This window comes from Protopterus annectens, chromosome 6.part1 (genome assembly GCF_019279795.1).
Source record: "Protopterus annectens isolate FY-2018-M chromosome 6.part1, PAN1.0, whole genome shotgun sequence".
In the NCBI taxonomy this organism is placed as follows: Eukaryota; Metazoa; Chordata; order Ceratodontiformes; family Protopteridae; genus Protopterus; species Protopterus annectens.
In genome coordinates, this window is record NC_056738.1 from 337,150,891 (window position 1) to 337,165,036 (window position 14,146).

Sequence of the window (14,146 nt, forward strand, 5' to 3'; positions counted from 1 at the left end):
GGCATCGGTTTTCTAGGCATGGTTCGAGGTTTAGGCCTTAAAGAAGAAGGAGGCATCGGTTTAATATGCAAGTCCATAGGCCTGAATACACCCTCAGATGACGGTGCCTGCACAGCGGCTCTGGACCCATCCAAGGCAGAGACATCCACAGGTTCCACAGTTGAAGCATCCCGCAGCATACCAGACTCTGAATGGGTCTCAGTAGAAGCCTGCGAATCAGAAGTAGCGGGTATCAGGGGCTGTGAAAGTGTCTCACTGAGTACCGACGAACTGGCGTCTTGCTTAGGAGAAGCGTTGTCGGCAGCTTTGGACCTAGGCGGCTTGTCTCTGTCTTTATCTTTGCGGTTTTTTTTGGAATGCCAGTAGTCGGATGGCTTATTGATGACATTTCTGGATAATTGAACCGAGAACCGAAATATTTAGAGGTGAAAATATACCGACGACGGATAGTGCGTTGATTAAATAAGGCACAAAACCGACAGCAAGGTACGTCGTGGTCAGGGCCTAGGCAAGGAATAAAGTATGAATGAAAATCTTTGTGAGGTATTTGCTTTCCACAAGAAATGCAATTATTAACTTTTACTGACATCGGTAAGGAGCAAGGAAAAGTTTTCCCAACGGGGTACTTAGCTTTAGTTGAAGACTTCGGTTCTGAAACATGAAAACGAAAATTTCAGGAGTCAGCCGACCGGCACTTGCAAACTGCTTCTGCTTTGGGCACAGCACAGCAAGAAAGACTGATGTAATGGCGTCGGCTGCATGTTTTATACCCCTGACGACCTGAAGTCATGGAAGAAGGGACAGCAACTGACGCAGGACCCAAGACTTTGTTAATCAGGCCAACTGAGGGCTACTGCAAGCAGATAAAACAAATATGATGACTGCAACAGTGAAACACGAAGAACATCAGACAAGTTCTGTTCTGTTTAAATAACAAAACTTTACAAGAGAAGTGTGATGTAAAGTAAAACTATGAAAAGGTTCTATAATTATCAATGATGTGTTACCAAAGTTGCCTGAATAGACAACAGGCAGGGATACAACAAACTGTACAAGTGGCATGTAAGAGGGAAAATACACAGATTTAGTATGATTTAGATTCAATACACATGTACCATGCACCCAGAAATGTGGATTCTGGTCACTATTTAATCATGCATGCATTTGTGCTTGTATTTAGGTATACTGCATAATATTTGATTACCTCAGCGTGAAACTGGACTGGAGAACCCAATAGCGCACCTAGACTTGAACTATATTATTTTGAAAAGAATCAATTCAAAACCAAAGAAAAAAAGCTGCCCAGGAATATTATAAAAGTAAAAGCAAACACATAAACATTTTAAAACAATTTAAAGAAATAATTGTTCAAAATATATGCAATGGACATGGCATTCAGCAAAGGAGTCAGACTTTGGTTGCAGTAGTCCTAAGGGTTTGGGAAGGTTTACTGCTGCAGACATTTATACAGGATGTGAGAGCCATCCTCATTACTTAAAACACTAATAAGTAGACGGATTATTCAATATTTTGAAATTATTAGCTGCAGCAGCAGAGAAAAACGTATTTTTTGCTTCATTCAGTACAGTTATTTGGTACAGTCTGTGCTGAAACGAGGATAATAACAATACATTAATGCAGAGGAAACATTATTGTTCTCAGACTCTGGGTAAACCCCAGGAAGTTAACTGTTTGAAACAATGATCAGCTTAAGGGCAACAGCAATTGAAGGTTTCTAGAAGTCTTCAAATTGAAGTGTATTTGCAGCTTGCAGGTTAATGCCGTTTATATAGCAGAATCCAATCTAATCTAACATTTCGAATGTCATTTATATTTCTAAAACGTCAGCTGTTTTAGTAAGAATCAGGACTCCATTTTTTTAGGTTTGTGTGCTGTGGTGGGCTTGATGATGCAGAGATTACACCCTAATTTTTTATCACAGCTTTATGAACAGATTAGTCTGAAAACAACTCAAGCACCCTTCGTAAAAAGTAACAATTCTATGAAGCAGCTTAAGCTACCCTTTGATTATTAGTACCTCCATGGTAAAAGATAATGAAACGGTTGAATGTTTACAGTACATGCAGACCTACATCAGTGCCCCTCTGCCTGTTCAAGATTTTTGCAGACTTCAGTTCTCAGCTGTTTAAAACAGTACATGCAGACCTACATCAGTGCCCCTCTGCCTGTTCAAGGTTTTTGCAGACTTCAGTTCTCAACTGTTTAAAACACATCCCCATTCAATCTGGACTGCACCAGCAGATGATATTGTGTTAAGGGTCCCTCCACCCACTTACAAAGACAGCAGAGTTTAGCTCACACTGACAAATTCTTTAATTTACACAGCAGTGTTGCATTCAAGCTTGAATTTTCTGGATGTAGTTAATTACCAAATACCAGGTTCATGCACAACTTCCTGCCTCCACAGAAGACACAGAGGCAGAAGAGACAGACTGACTCCTTGCCAATGCACTGCTTAGTGTCTGCCACTGTATGATGCAGGTGTCTTTTCCACCTAAAGAGATGAGATGGCTGTCCTTGAATGTAAATCGCACATTTGTCACATGGCTGCCATGTCCTCCATACATGTGACTTGGGGCCTGTGGGAATAAACATAAGTGAAGTTTTAGTTAAATCTTTGCTGGAACAGCAGTCTGTTTCTATAAAACATAAGCATACAACTGATTAGACAACATTTAGAATGGCCCTACTAAAACAGACCTGTTGTTTTGCAGTGATGTTTCTTATAGTCTTTACTTTCAAAACACAGAAGTCTTTTCTTAAATTGAAAACAAATGAAGGCCAACACAGATATCCTTCAGAAGGGTCCACTCATCAGACCAATGGAACTCCAGTTATATTCAGTTGCTGAACCTATATGAACTAGAGGACAAACTGTGCAGACAAGCCCCAAAGTTGAGTGTTAACGTTTTGTTAAATTTTGGCTAGTGATCTACTACTAGCTCCTTTCCAAATACAGTTCTGAAACATGAACTGCTGATCTCTACTTTATCAGCATCATGATATTGTTCATGAAACAACGTCTTGTACGGTTTTGCTCTTTAGCTTCCATATAAGAAAGAATGAAAAGAGAACAGTCTGCTGTAAGCAGTCACCTGCCAGAAATAGCAACAACAGAGTATGTCCCTGCCTGTATAACAAACTTACAATGGATCTTGAATATCACCCCAAATTAATCAAACACAGATAACAGTACATTGTTAGCTAACAAGGCCATTGTAAACTGTACAACTTGGACCTATGGATGGGAAAAAGAAAATGTACCCCAGTCGCAGCTCTTAAATGTTTTAACCCATGCACAGGTCTCCTCATATTACCTATAGTATGATCCCCTTTATTCTCATTAGGGGTAATATATAATTATCGACTACTGAATGGTAAAGGCCACTCTATAACCAAATGGGATAGGTTATTTTGAACACAAAAAGGGAAGTTGGCTAGGCTTAAAATGGCCTGCAAGGGTAGCTAGCCTAGTACTTGCATATGAACCAATGAAGCAATTATCCTGCATATTGTCTAACCAACTTTTTATCTAGGAAGTGATCCAACTCTTACTTTAAAATGGATCCATACCTCTAAATCATGAAAACTTGTTGACTTCTGACTGCGTGAAGCAAAATCATCATGTACAATGTTAACAAGAAAAAAAAACTGCTAAAACTGTTTTTGCGAGAGAGTAAGCCCCCCTGCTCCACTATGTGGGGGCTGCAACCTTGCATTCTTTATGTATAACAACGATGACACTGCTAAATGTTTAAGTGAAACTTTCTTTCCCTTACACTTCAATGGAATTTGCAGTTATACATCACGCTAAATTACTGTAAACAACAGTTTCATGAAAAAAAGAAAGCAACAAAAAACACTTTTGTGGAACTTAAACCAAAATATAATTAGCAACTAACTGAACTACAGAATAGCAATACTAAACATGCCAAGAAAACAAGCACGCTACCTAATTGAGTCCTTCTACTGTAAACTATATACCCTACTTTATGTCATTAATGTTTAGGACGACATTGAAGGGAATAAAGTAACTGTAAGGTAAAGCAATTTTTGTTCTTATTAACATTTGAATAAAAATTCAGTATATTAATAGCATGATATATTTTAAAGCAGTTTTGCATTGTATGTAGCCAGGGGAATTTTCAGTGGGAACTCTTACCATGGATTACTGTATATTTTAAAGACATTAAAACAAGCATTTTTAGTTGTAAGATGTAAAGGCTTTACACTGTAACAAGATGAAAAGGGTGGTCAGAAGCAAGATAAAATTAATATAATGTTGTGATCTTGGGCAGCTAGGATTGGGTGTAAAAGTGTATTGTTATATGTAGAAATATGATGGTAATTTCCCGTTTTACAAAAGTGGATTCTAGACTAATGCTATTGGGTTAAGCTGTAGACAACCTCCGGGATTCATGAAGCTCGGCGCAAGGACAGTTTTAGCCTTGCACTGAGCATCCTCCTTAGAGATGGTGCAGCAACACCATATGAATATTTATGAGGGCACGCTGCTGCACCCTCTACATGCACAGGAAACGTGTGCGAGTGCAGGGGGCGTGTTTAAGCGTGGCATGGAGGCTTAAACATGCCCCCACAGTTGCACATCCTACAATGCCTACTATTAGAGCCTGCCTCTAATAGTAAGCAATTAATTCAGTGTCCATGGATACTGAAATGTATGCAAAGCATACAAGAGTGTCCACGAACACTGAAATTAAATCAAAGGAGTAAACACACAAGCATGTAGTGGAATGTTGAGCCCCTGTCCCTAGAACTATTACATTTAAATTCCCCGTGTCCCTATTTTACATTTGTATTGCTTCGTTATTGAAAGTGTAAGCGAAATGCAGCGTGTTTGCACGTCACTGCCCTTTGCTTAGTGTAGCTTACACGTTAAAATCATCCAAATAGAAAAAAACATGTGGAATCAACGTTAACATCAATAGTGTAGTGGTTAGAGCATCCGCCTAACAAAAAGGCATTCATGGTTCGAGTCCCACTGCAGCACATATATTTTTCCATGTGGAATGTGTATATGAACATATTTTTACATCTTTTTGCTGTATAACCTACATAATAACATGTAAATGTGAACTGGAGTACTGCATTAAATGTTCAACTAATTTCATTTTATTAAAGTGGTAGTGTCATAATGAATAAGACACTAGTAAGCAGGTTTAAGCACAAATAAGCAGTAGTAAACATATATAAGTACTAGTAAGCATGTTTAAGTGCATTTGCGTGGGTGTAAGCAGTGCCTACACACATTAAGCATAGTAGAAGCTAACTGAATTTAAGAAACTGTAATTGGAAGTTAGCACTGCTTACCATCGTGCAAACCCACACACACCTTCTCACAACTGCCTAAAAGTGCTTTACTCACTCTGTATCCAATGGCCCATGTTCTGCCCAGCAACAAAATAAATGGCCTCTGCAAAGGTCAAACCCAGGACCCTGCACACCACAGCCAATGTGATTTACAACTAAGCCATGGCAGATGCACATACATCTGATGTTATCACAAATATATCATCCAGCACAGTCATGCAACAGCATAGGAAATGTAGATAATTATGTAGATGTATGTGCATGTGTATGTACAGATATAATATATATATATATATATATATATATATATATATATATATATATATATATATATATATATATATATATATATGAAGAATGAACGTCGTAACAATAAAGCATACAAAAAGAATGAGAAGGAAAACAACAGCAACTCCTGGATTATTTAGTGTTGTCATCTTATGTCATATCAAGCTGGGCAGGGGTGAGCAAATCACTGCTACTCAAACCACAGGCAGGATACTACCAGTGGGAGTAACATTGCCGATCTGCTAAGTCTACTTTACAAAAAAATTACAGGGTAGTCCCTGGTGGGACAACCCAAAAACTGCAGGTTGATTGGACTTCTGACCATTACACAAGCAAGGGCAGGTATGTTCAAGGACAAAATGGTGGGAGAGTCTGATGATACATGGGTTGAGACAACATACGTGTAGGGTCCCTAACACTGGGAAGAGGGCAATGTGTGGAGGTGTGTTATGGCTGTGATAGCAACTGGAGAATGGATGGTTTGCATGTATGTTGAACTCAGGTGGGGTGGAGGAACCATGGGTATGAAATTATGGATCCAGGCATGTCAGGGTTGGATGGCCTGGTTCTAATTGGGCTGCCTCGTGGAGGTCAGCGAGTTCGTTATAAGTATATATGCATACACACATACATACATCTATATGAAGAAGTACATTCCCTGCACCGCATTCATTCCTTTTGCAGACATAAATAACATGAAAGTGCCCCTAAAAACCTTGACAGTAGATAGAATAATAGGTTATGCGTAACCATAAATGTAATAGGTTCATAGGTAGGTACTAGGCTATCTGCCCAAGGGCATGTATAAACCTAGCCAACGTGTGTCAGTGTATGCCACCCCATTCATCAATTTACTGGGCCTCTGTCAAGCAGAGCTATTGAACTGATCCCAGTATGTCCCAATCTTTGCCCCCCTCTCAATTATATTAGGCTTTGGCCAGACATCTTACATTAAGAGGTTGAGAGGTATGATTCTCGTCTATGTTTAGTTGTGTTGTTTGGCCTCTAAGGCTCAAGTCATGACTGAATGGAGTCCTGATTCATTGGAACAGTCTGCATACTTGGTTAACAGATATTAAATAAATAAACAGTTATGTATAGTCATTACAGAAAAGATGGTGACCCTCTTCTCTGCTCTGTGGCTTACATATCCCGACTCAATAACATGCAAAATGCATGGCCTTTGTAACAGTGCAGGCCTTACTTAGACTGTCATGAAATGCTTGCCATCTCTCTCTCTCTCTCTCTATATATATATATATATATATATATATATATATATATATATTCTCATTTCTTTGCGACATTTGGCATGATTTTGCTGGGATATACAATTCCAAGGTGAAATAAGTTGTTTTGTTTCCGTTGTATATTGCAGTACTATAGTATTAGAGTTACGAGAAGATAGAGGGAAGGGGCGAATCTGCAAAAATGCAAAAGTGTGTATTTTGTTTGAAGTTAGTGCTGTTCTCAAAAAAACAAAATGTGAGGTCTTTCTCACTATGAAATAGTGGAATCATTCCTGTGATTTGCCAGATACGTCAACGCCAATCACTAAATTGGTTCATAGGTTCATAGGTTCATACTAGGCTATCTGCCCAAGGGCATTTATAAGCCTAGCCCATAGTTATGTGGCTTTCGATACCTTTAGTTTGAATAAAAACTATGCCTATCATTTTCTGTGCCTCTATCAAGCAGTGACACTGAAGTAATCCTGGGGTCTGGGTATATCTTATCTCCCATCCATTGGTCAAGATTCCTCTTGAACAAGGCCAGCTGCTCTGCCTCACATGTACTGGGATTTTGTTCCACAGCATAGGGAGTCTCTGGGTGATGAATCTGTCCCTCCAGCACATTCTATTTATAACCGTGTCAAGGTTTAAGTCTCCCGCCCTTGTGGCTCTGAGGGATCTAGATTTTTTGAGGTGAAGCATATTCATCAAATCTGGGTTTGACATGGCCTTATATGTCAGGCACAGGTCACCTCTGAGCAAGCGGTATGAGACTGAATAGAGCTGGAGTTCTTTCAGTCGGGCAGCATAAGACATATTTTGAGACCCTTTATCCTTTTGGTGAGGAACTTTGGGGCCTTTCAAGCTGCAGCAGGGGTCTGGTCAGATACATTCGAATGGGGCATTGTACTCAATCATAGGTCAAATGAGTGATGAGTACAGGGGACGATGCCCCCCCTTGATCTAGATGTGAATCCCAACATGACAAGGTGGGCGATATAGAAGGTTTTCCTAACTACTTTAGCAACATGAGTGTCAAAAGGCTACTGTCAACTTGGGTCCCCAGATCCCTGATGACTTTTCTGTGCTCAGTGGATTGCCACCTATATGGTAGCTCTTTTTCCCAAAGGGTATGACTATGCATTTTTGGCGTTTAACTTCAGGCCATGGCTCTGGCACCAGTTATCCGTTTCTGTGAGGCCCTTCTGGAGGATATCTGTGTCAGATGTGTTTGCAGTCATCTGCAAACTTTGTCAGCCTAACCCTCCTGTGTTTGCTTGTACTTCAGAAAGTAGATGCCGAACAAGAGTGGACCCAGGACTGAGCCCTGTGGGACACCACTTGTGACAGGCTTTGAGTCTGACATGGCTCCAGCAACTCTGACCCTGTGGGTTCTGTCACTTAGCCAGTTTGCAACCCATCTTGTGATGTATGGGTTTACATTCAAGCTGATGAGTTTTTCGATGATACCTGAGTGGGTATTTGTGTGTGGCCCCTTTGCCAGGTCGAGGTAGGCTGTATGGACTGCCTTTCCCTCATCAATGGCCTTGGTGACTGTCTCGAAAAAGTCAACCAAGTTTAAGAGGCAGGATCTGCCTTTGACAAAGCCAAACTGGGTTGGATCCAAAGTCTGCAAGTTCCCCATGTCTTTATTTATGAGTTCCATTATGATCCTCTCCATGGCTTTGCAGATAAGGCTTGTCAAGCTAATTCAAGCTAATGGGGGCGTCAGGGTCTGTGGAGGCACCGCCTTATGAAGTGGGACCACAGTCGCGTGCGCGCCTCTCCTTGGGCGTATCCTGAGGTGAGGCTAAGATTAAACAGCTGTCCTAACTGTGGGTTTAATTCCTCGTTGAGTTCATGAAGCACACAGCCGGGACACCATCCGTCCCATGGATGCTGTGTTTTGCCTTAGTGAGGTTAGTTCTCACCTGGGCGTTGGAGATGTTTGGGGGCTACAATCCTCTGGAATAGCTACCTCTCCTTGGGGGGGGGGGGGAGTGCATCTGAACCTGTCAGCCAGTATGTTAGCAATGTGTGTAGGTTCAGTAATTTTCACATCATTTTGAACTAATTCTGAGCATATCTGGGAGTTTTTCCCTAGGTTTCTAACATAGCTAAAGAGGCCTTATGATTGTCTTTAGAGTCCTTGGCGATCCTTGGCTTTTCTCTCAAAATTTGCCTTGGATGATTTTATGAGAGCTCTTAGTTTTTACTTATAATGATCAAAGGTGTCTTACCTTTCAAGGATTTTGCTCTATCTTGTAGTAGCTTCCTCCTTTTGTTGTAGAGCTTGTTTATGGCTGGGGTCCACCAGACTGGATGCTTGCCTTTGGTACAGAGAGTCTTAGTTTTGTTTGGGATTGCCTGATCCATGCAGTCCTGTAGGTGCTGGTAGAAGGCATTTGTAGAAAATTCAGCGGGTTTGAGTAATGTTTACCACTGGCTCAGGGGCCTTAAGGGAGACCACACTAGTTTTTAGAAGTGTGAAATCGGCTTTTGAGAAGTTTTCACTGTGGTCTTTTTGTTTCAGGTGGGGGCGATGAGAGGACCTCCAGCGAGATTAGTTTATGATCTGATCTCACCAGTGAGGGGTATACTGGGTTTGATCATTTTGATCCCATGTTCGTGATGATGAGATCAAGTATGTTTTCTCCTCTTGTGGGGATGGTAACTAGTTGTTCCATGGCATTTGAGTTTATGAACTCCAGGAATCTTTGGGTTAGAGTGTTCCAGTCTATATTAGGGTAGTTGAAGTCACCTAGTATGATGGTGTTTGGAGATACATTTATCCCTCCAATGTTTTCAGGAAGGCCATGTGAGGTTCCTGAGTTTGAGAGGGTGGCCTGTAACATGCTACAAATTGCAGAGCAGTCTTGCCTATGGTTAATTGCACCTGGATGGTCTCCGATGCATGTGTGGGTGTCCTTTATGAATATGACACCCCTCCTTCTTGGTGTTGTCCGATTTTGGGGCTGATATGAGGTGAAACCTGTTAGTGCTGGGGTGCTCTCAGGAGCCTTGAACCAGGTTTCTGTCACAGCACAGACATCGATGTTCTCCATATTGAGAAGGGCCGCATCTTGAGATTGAGACTTCTGGCATTGAGCAGCATTTTTTCCTTTTTGGTGTTCTAGGGTGGTAGGTTTAGAATTTGAGCCTTGCCTAAAAAGGGCATATGGGGGTGTAAGAGCCTTTGCCAATATCCGGAAGCCCAGGGGACAGGTGCAAGTGGCTTGTCCAGCATGTCATCCCAGGCAGACAGACATTGGATCCCCTTTGAATGACACCAGAATTTAAGCCAATTATTAAAGCTGATCATCTTATCACTGTATTGTGGCATCATTCTAGGTGAAGGTAGGATACTGCTCAAGGTCAGGGTCATACCTGCTGCCTGGCTATAATCAGAGAGAGAGCTCCTCTTCTTTTTTCATGTAGGTCAAGGGGGTATGTCTTCACACGTTGACACCAGCGTGGACAATGACTGAGTTACCTGCTTTTGAGAGACCTGAGTGCTTGCGTTATGTGGAGATTCTGCAGCTTACTGTGACCTTCTCCTTACTCAGTGTGTCTGACTATGGAATCACCAATGACAAGTGTGTGGCTGTGACTGTTTGACACTCTGACTGTGTGGTCTATGTGTTGCATGTGTTGGGTCGTGAGTGGTGGTAGTTGTTTGGTGTCTGCGCTGGGGGCCTCTGCTGCTGTTTGAATTTTTTTTGACAGAGCCTCCAGTATGTCTTTGTGTAGTATGTGTATGATTTGAAGTTGTGATGGTACCCATGTGTGACTGGGTATGTATTGTGTGTGGTTACCTTCTCCTCCTGTCTGTCTGTGCCAGTCCTGTGTTGAGTAGATCAGCCTCCAGTTTATGTATTTGTGTTTTGTGGGGGAGGAGGAGGATTGTGAGGCAATTGTAACATTGCCTCAATATTCCCAGGTTCACCAGTTGAGCTGGAGAGGACACTAGCAACTTATTTGTGATATAATTTTGCAGAACTCGTACATTATTAGTTTTTATGTGTAATGTGTGCGTTATCATTTAGTCATAGTTATTAATTTATTGTAGTGTCTTGTTAACGGGAGTAACGAAGTAATAAAGTATAGAGTCTAATCTCGAAATAAACACATGTGTGTCCCAGGTGGGACAACCCAAAAATTAGGAATAGTGTCCTATTGGTCACTCATTTCACCAATGTTTGTGGACTAAAAGGTTGGGATGTCTGAGAATACATGGAGTGAGCCAACCCATGGGACGGGTCTACAGGAGTAGGGAGTGGCCAATGTGTAGTGGTGTGGATACACCGTGTTTCCAACTGGAGAATGGATGACTGCTGTGTCAGTGTAGTGTTGGGGTGGGTGTTTGGGGAACTAGGATCCATGGGTATATGGGTATAAATGCAAATGAAGCAGCTCAGCAATAGTGTAGGGGTTAGAGCATCCGCCTAACGAACAGACTTTCCCGGTTCAAATCCCACTGCAGCACATACCATTTTCCATTGGAAATCTGTATATGAACATATTTTGACATCCGTTTGCTGTATAACCTGCACAATAACAATTAAAAGTGAACTGGAGTGAAATGTCAGTGTCATAATGAATAATGCACTAGTAAGCAGGTATAAGCATAAATAAGCAGTAGTAAGCATATGTAATTACTAGTTAGCGTGTTTGCTCATCAGGAAGCAGTGCTAACAACTGGTTACAGTTTCTCACACTCAGTTAGCTTCTAGATTACTTAACCTGTGTAGACAGTCTTAACCCCCGTGCAAACAGACTGAAACCCTCCTACTGCTGCTTAAAGTGCTTACTCCCGCTTACCCCCACACGAACTGTCGTAGACACGCTTATTGCAAGAAGGTAGTGAAAGGGGGCACAAAGAGGGAAAGACAGTAGGCAAGATAGCTAGGGATGCGCAGGAAGGGTGTAGGGGAGGTCCATACCTGCCCATATCTTCAACAAATGTGTCGGTGCTCGGTGCCACCTGCATTGATAACATGATACAGGTATTCCCTGGTGTCAGTGGCATCTGTCTATACAGGGCATGTGTGTAAAGCATTGTATGTCCTTTGTGGATCAAATTTGATGGCACCACATATGTTGCAGGCGTCCAGTGGAGAACATAGTGCTGGTGCATTGTCCACAATTATGTGCCTATTCTACCGGTGGGCAGGGTGCCATGCCCTCTGCAGCCCACTGCAATCACACCATGCTTACTATCTGTCAACAATATGCAGGGTACTAGGAATGTAGCAGCAGTCATCTAGGCAAGTGTGTTTCTGTATGAGACATGGGTTCAGACTGTATTCTGGATAATATTAGGGTTACTTACTTTGTTCACCAGGCCTTTTATCAGATGTAGGGTTATGGCTTGCCAACCCAGTCTCTTGGCAGATTGAAATCTGCCTCGTCAGGTGGACATTGTGATATATAATATGGCCACCATATAGTAAAAGTACAAGACCCACTCCTCAACAAGTCCAGTTGTGAGACACTCACAGCCACCTCCACACAGGATAAGACTGAGAAACACACACAAACACACACACCTGCCATGTCTCGGAATGGAACTCCTACCTAACTTGTTCATCACACTACAGCATTACACAGTTATAGCATGTGCTATAGAGATTACTGGGCTACAAGGTTCCCAGATGTGTATTTCCAGGTGGGTGACATCAGCAGCCTAATCCTGAATGCCTTGGCAACATTGGGTATGTGAATTGTATGGAGTGTGACTACTCTAAAAAGCATTGTTCTCTACTCAGGCAGAGACAGATGGATGAACACACACACACACACACACACACACACACACACACACACACACACACACACACACACACACACACACACAGTTGCCAGGTCTGGGATTAGAACACCTAACTAACTACTTTACCACACTACAGCAGTAGACAGTTACAGGACGCGCTATGGAGATTACTGGGTTACAGCATCCCCAGAGGTGTATATCTAGGTGGGTGACATCAGCAGGATTGCCAAAGTAGGGCCAATGAATTGTAGTGAGTGTGACTAGCCAAACATGCAGTGCTCTCCACACAGGCATAGGAACAGACACAAAAGCATCCCCAACTCCCATGTGTGGGACTAGAACCCCTATCAGAGTTCTATATCACACTACAGCATTACACTATTATAGCACGCACCACAGAGATTGCTGGAGTACTCGTTTCCCCAAAGGTGTACTCCCCAGTGATTGACATCAGCAGGATTGTCAATGTAGGGCATTTGAATTATATTGAGTGTGACTAACCTAAATTGCCACAATTAGTCTGTATGCATTAATTGCTGTCCTGGCCAGACCACAATAACCCACCTTTGCAGGTCATGAACCCAGGACCCAGTACATCATAGTCACAGTAACTAACCACTAAGCCATCACAACAGTACAAGAGACTGAGGTTTCACCACAGTAATCCCACCATACGCTAATCAAAGTGAATATGTGAAAGGAATGTATATACAGTTGTCCATAAAAGACCTCTCCAAAGCCAACTTCATGCTGCTCAAGGCAGACATGACAATGTTTGTGACACCCATGGAGACAGGAGCTGACAGTTCTACTGATGAATCCTGCACTAAGATACTGTATGAGCACATCCACTTGTGCATGATTCCTGACATCCCACATGGAACCACAATGCTCGCCTCCCAAATAAGCAAGCCAGTTTGGTGGTCTCCTGCCATTAGCAGAGTACACAGCAGAAGGTAGACACTGTTGAAGCAAAATGGATACTCCAAGGATGCAAACAACTCCCTTACCAGCTACAGAAAGACGATGAGATCCCTCATGGAATCTTCCAAAGCTGGTTATGTAACTAAAATCACCACAGATTCCATAGACAACCACACAGCATTCTATAATTATGTCCAGAATCTAACTGGCAATAATGAGAAGTGCTCTGAGCTATGACAGAATGGCATTACACAGACTGCTCCCACGGATTGTGCCAATATCCTGGCAGATTTGTTTAGTGCCACAGTCACCCCCTCTCACCCTCAAAAGGGCCCATGGCAATATGAACAGAGTTCCATTGGCCAGTAATCACGGCCACACAGGCAGAAACCACACTATCCACAGCTAAGAATACATCATCCATGGGACCAGACTGTCATGTGTAATCATAACCTTGTATCAGGCCTGGTGCCCACTGAGTGGTGCACAGCTGCAGTTATCCCACTCCACAAGGGGGGGATCAACCTTGGATCCCTGGAACTACTGTCACATCAGTCTGACGAGCCTGATCTGTATG

The 14,146-nt window shown here is 42.2% G+C and overlaps 1 protein-coding gene across 1 annotated transcript in view; it reads right to left on the reverse strand.

The window, feature by feature from the left end:
* Positions 1–888: 888 nt before the first annotated feature.
* Positions 889–14,146, reverse strand: part of EML3 (EMAP like 3) — a gene marked incomplete in the record, with an annotated part of 1,888,117 nt that continues 1,874,859 nt past the window's right edge. The window contains 1 exon segment of the mRNA XM_044075756.1: positions 889–2,600. Coding sequence (XP_043931691.1) covers positions 2,403–2,600 — 198 coding nt within the window.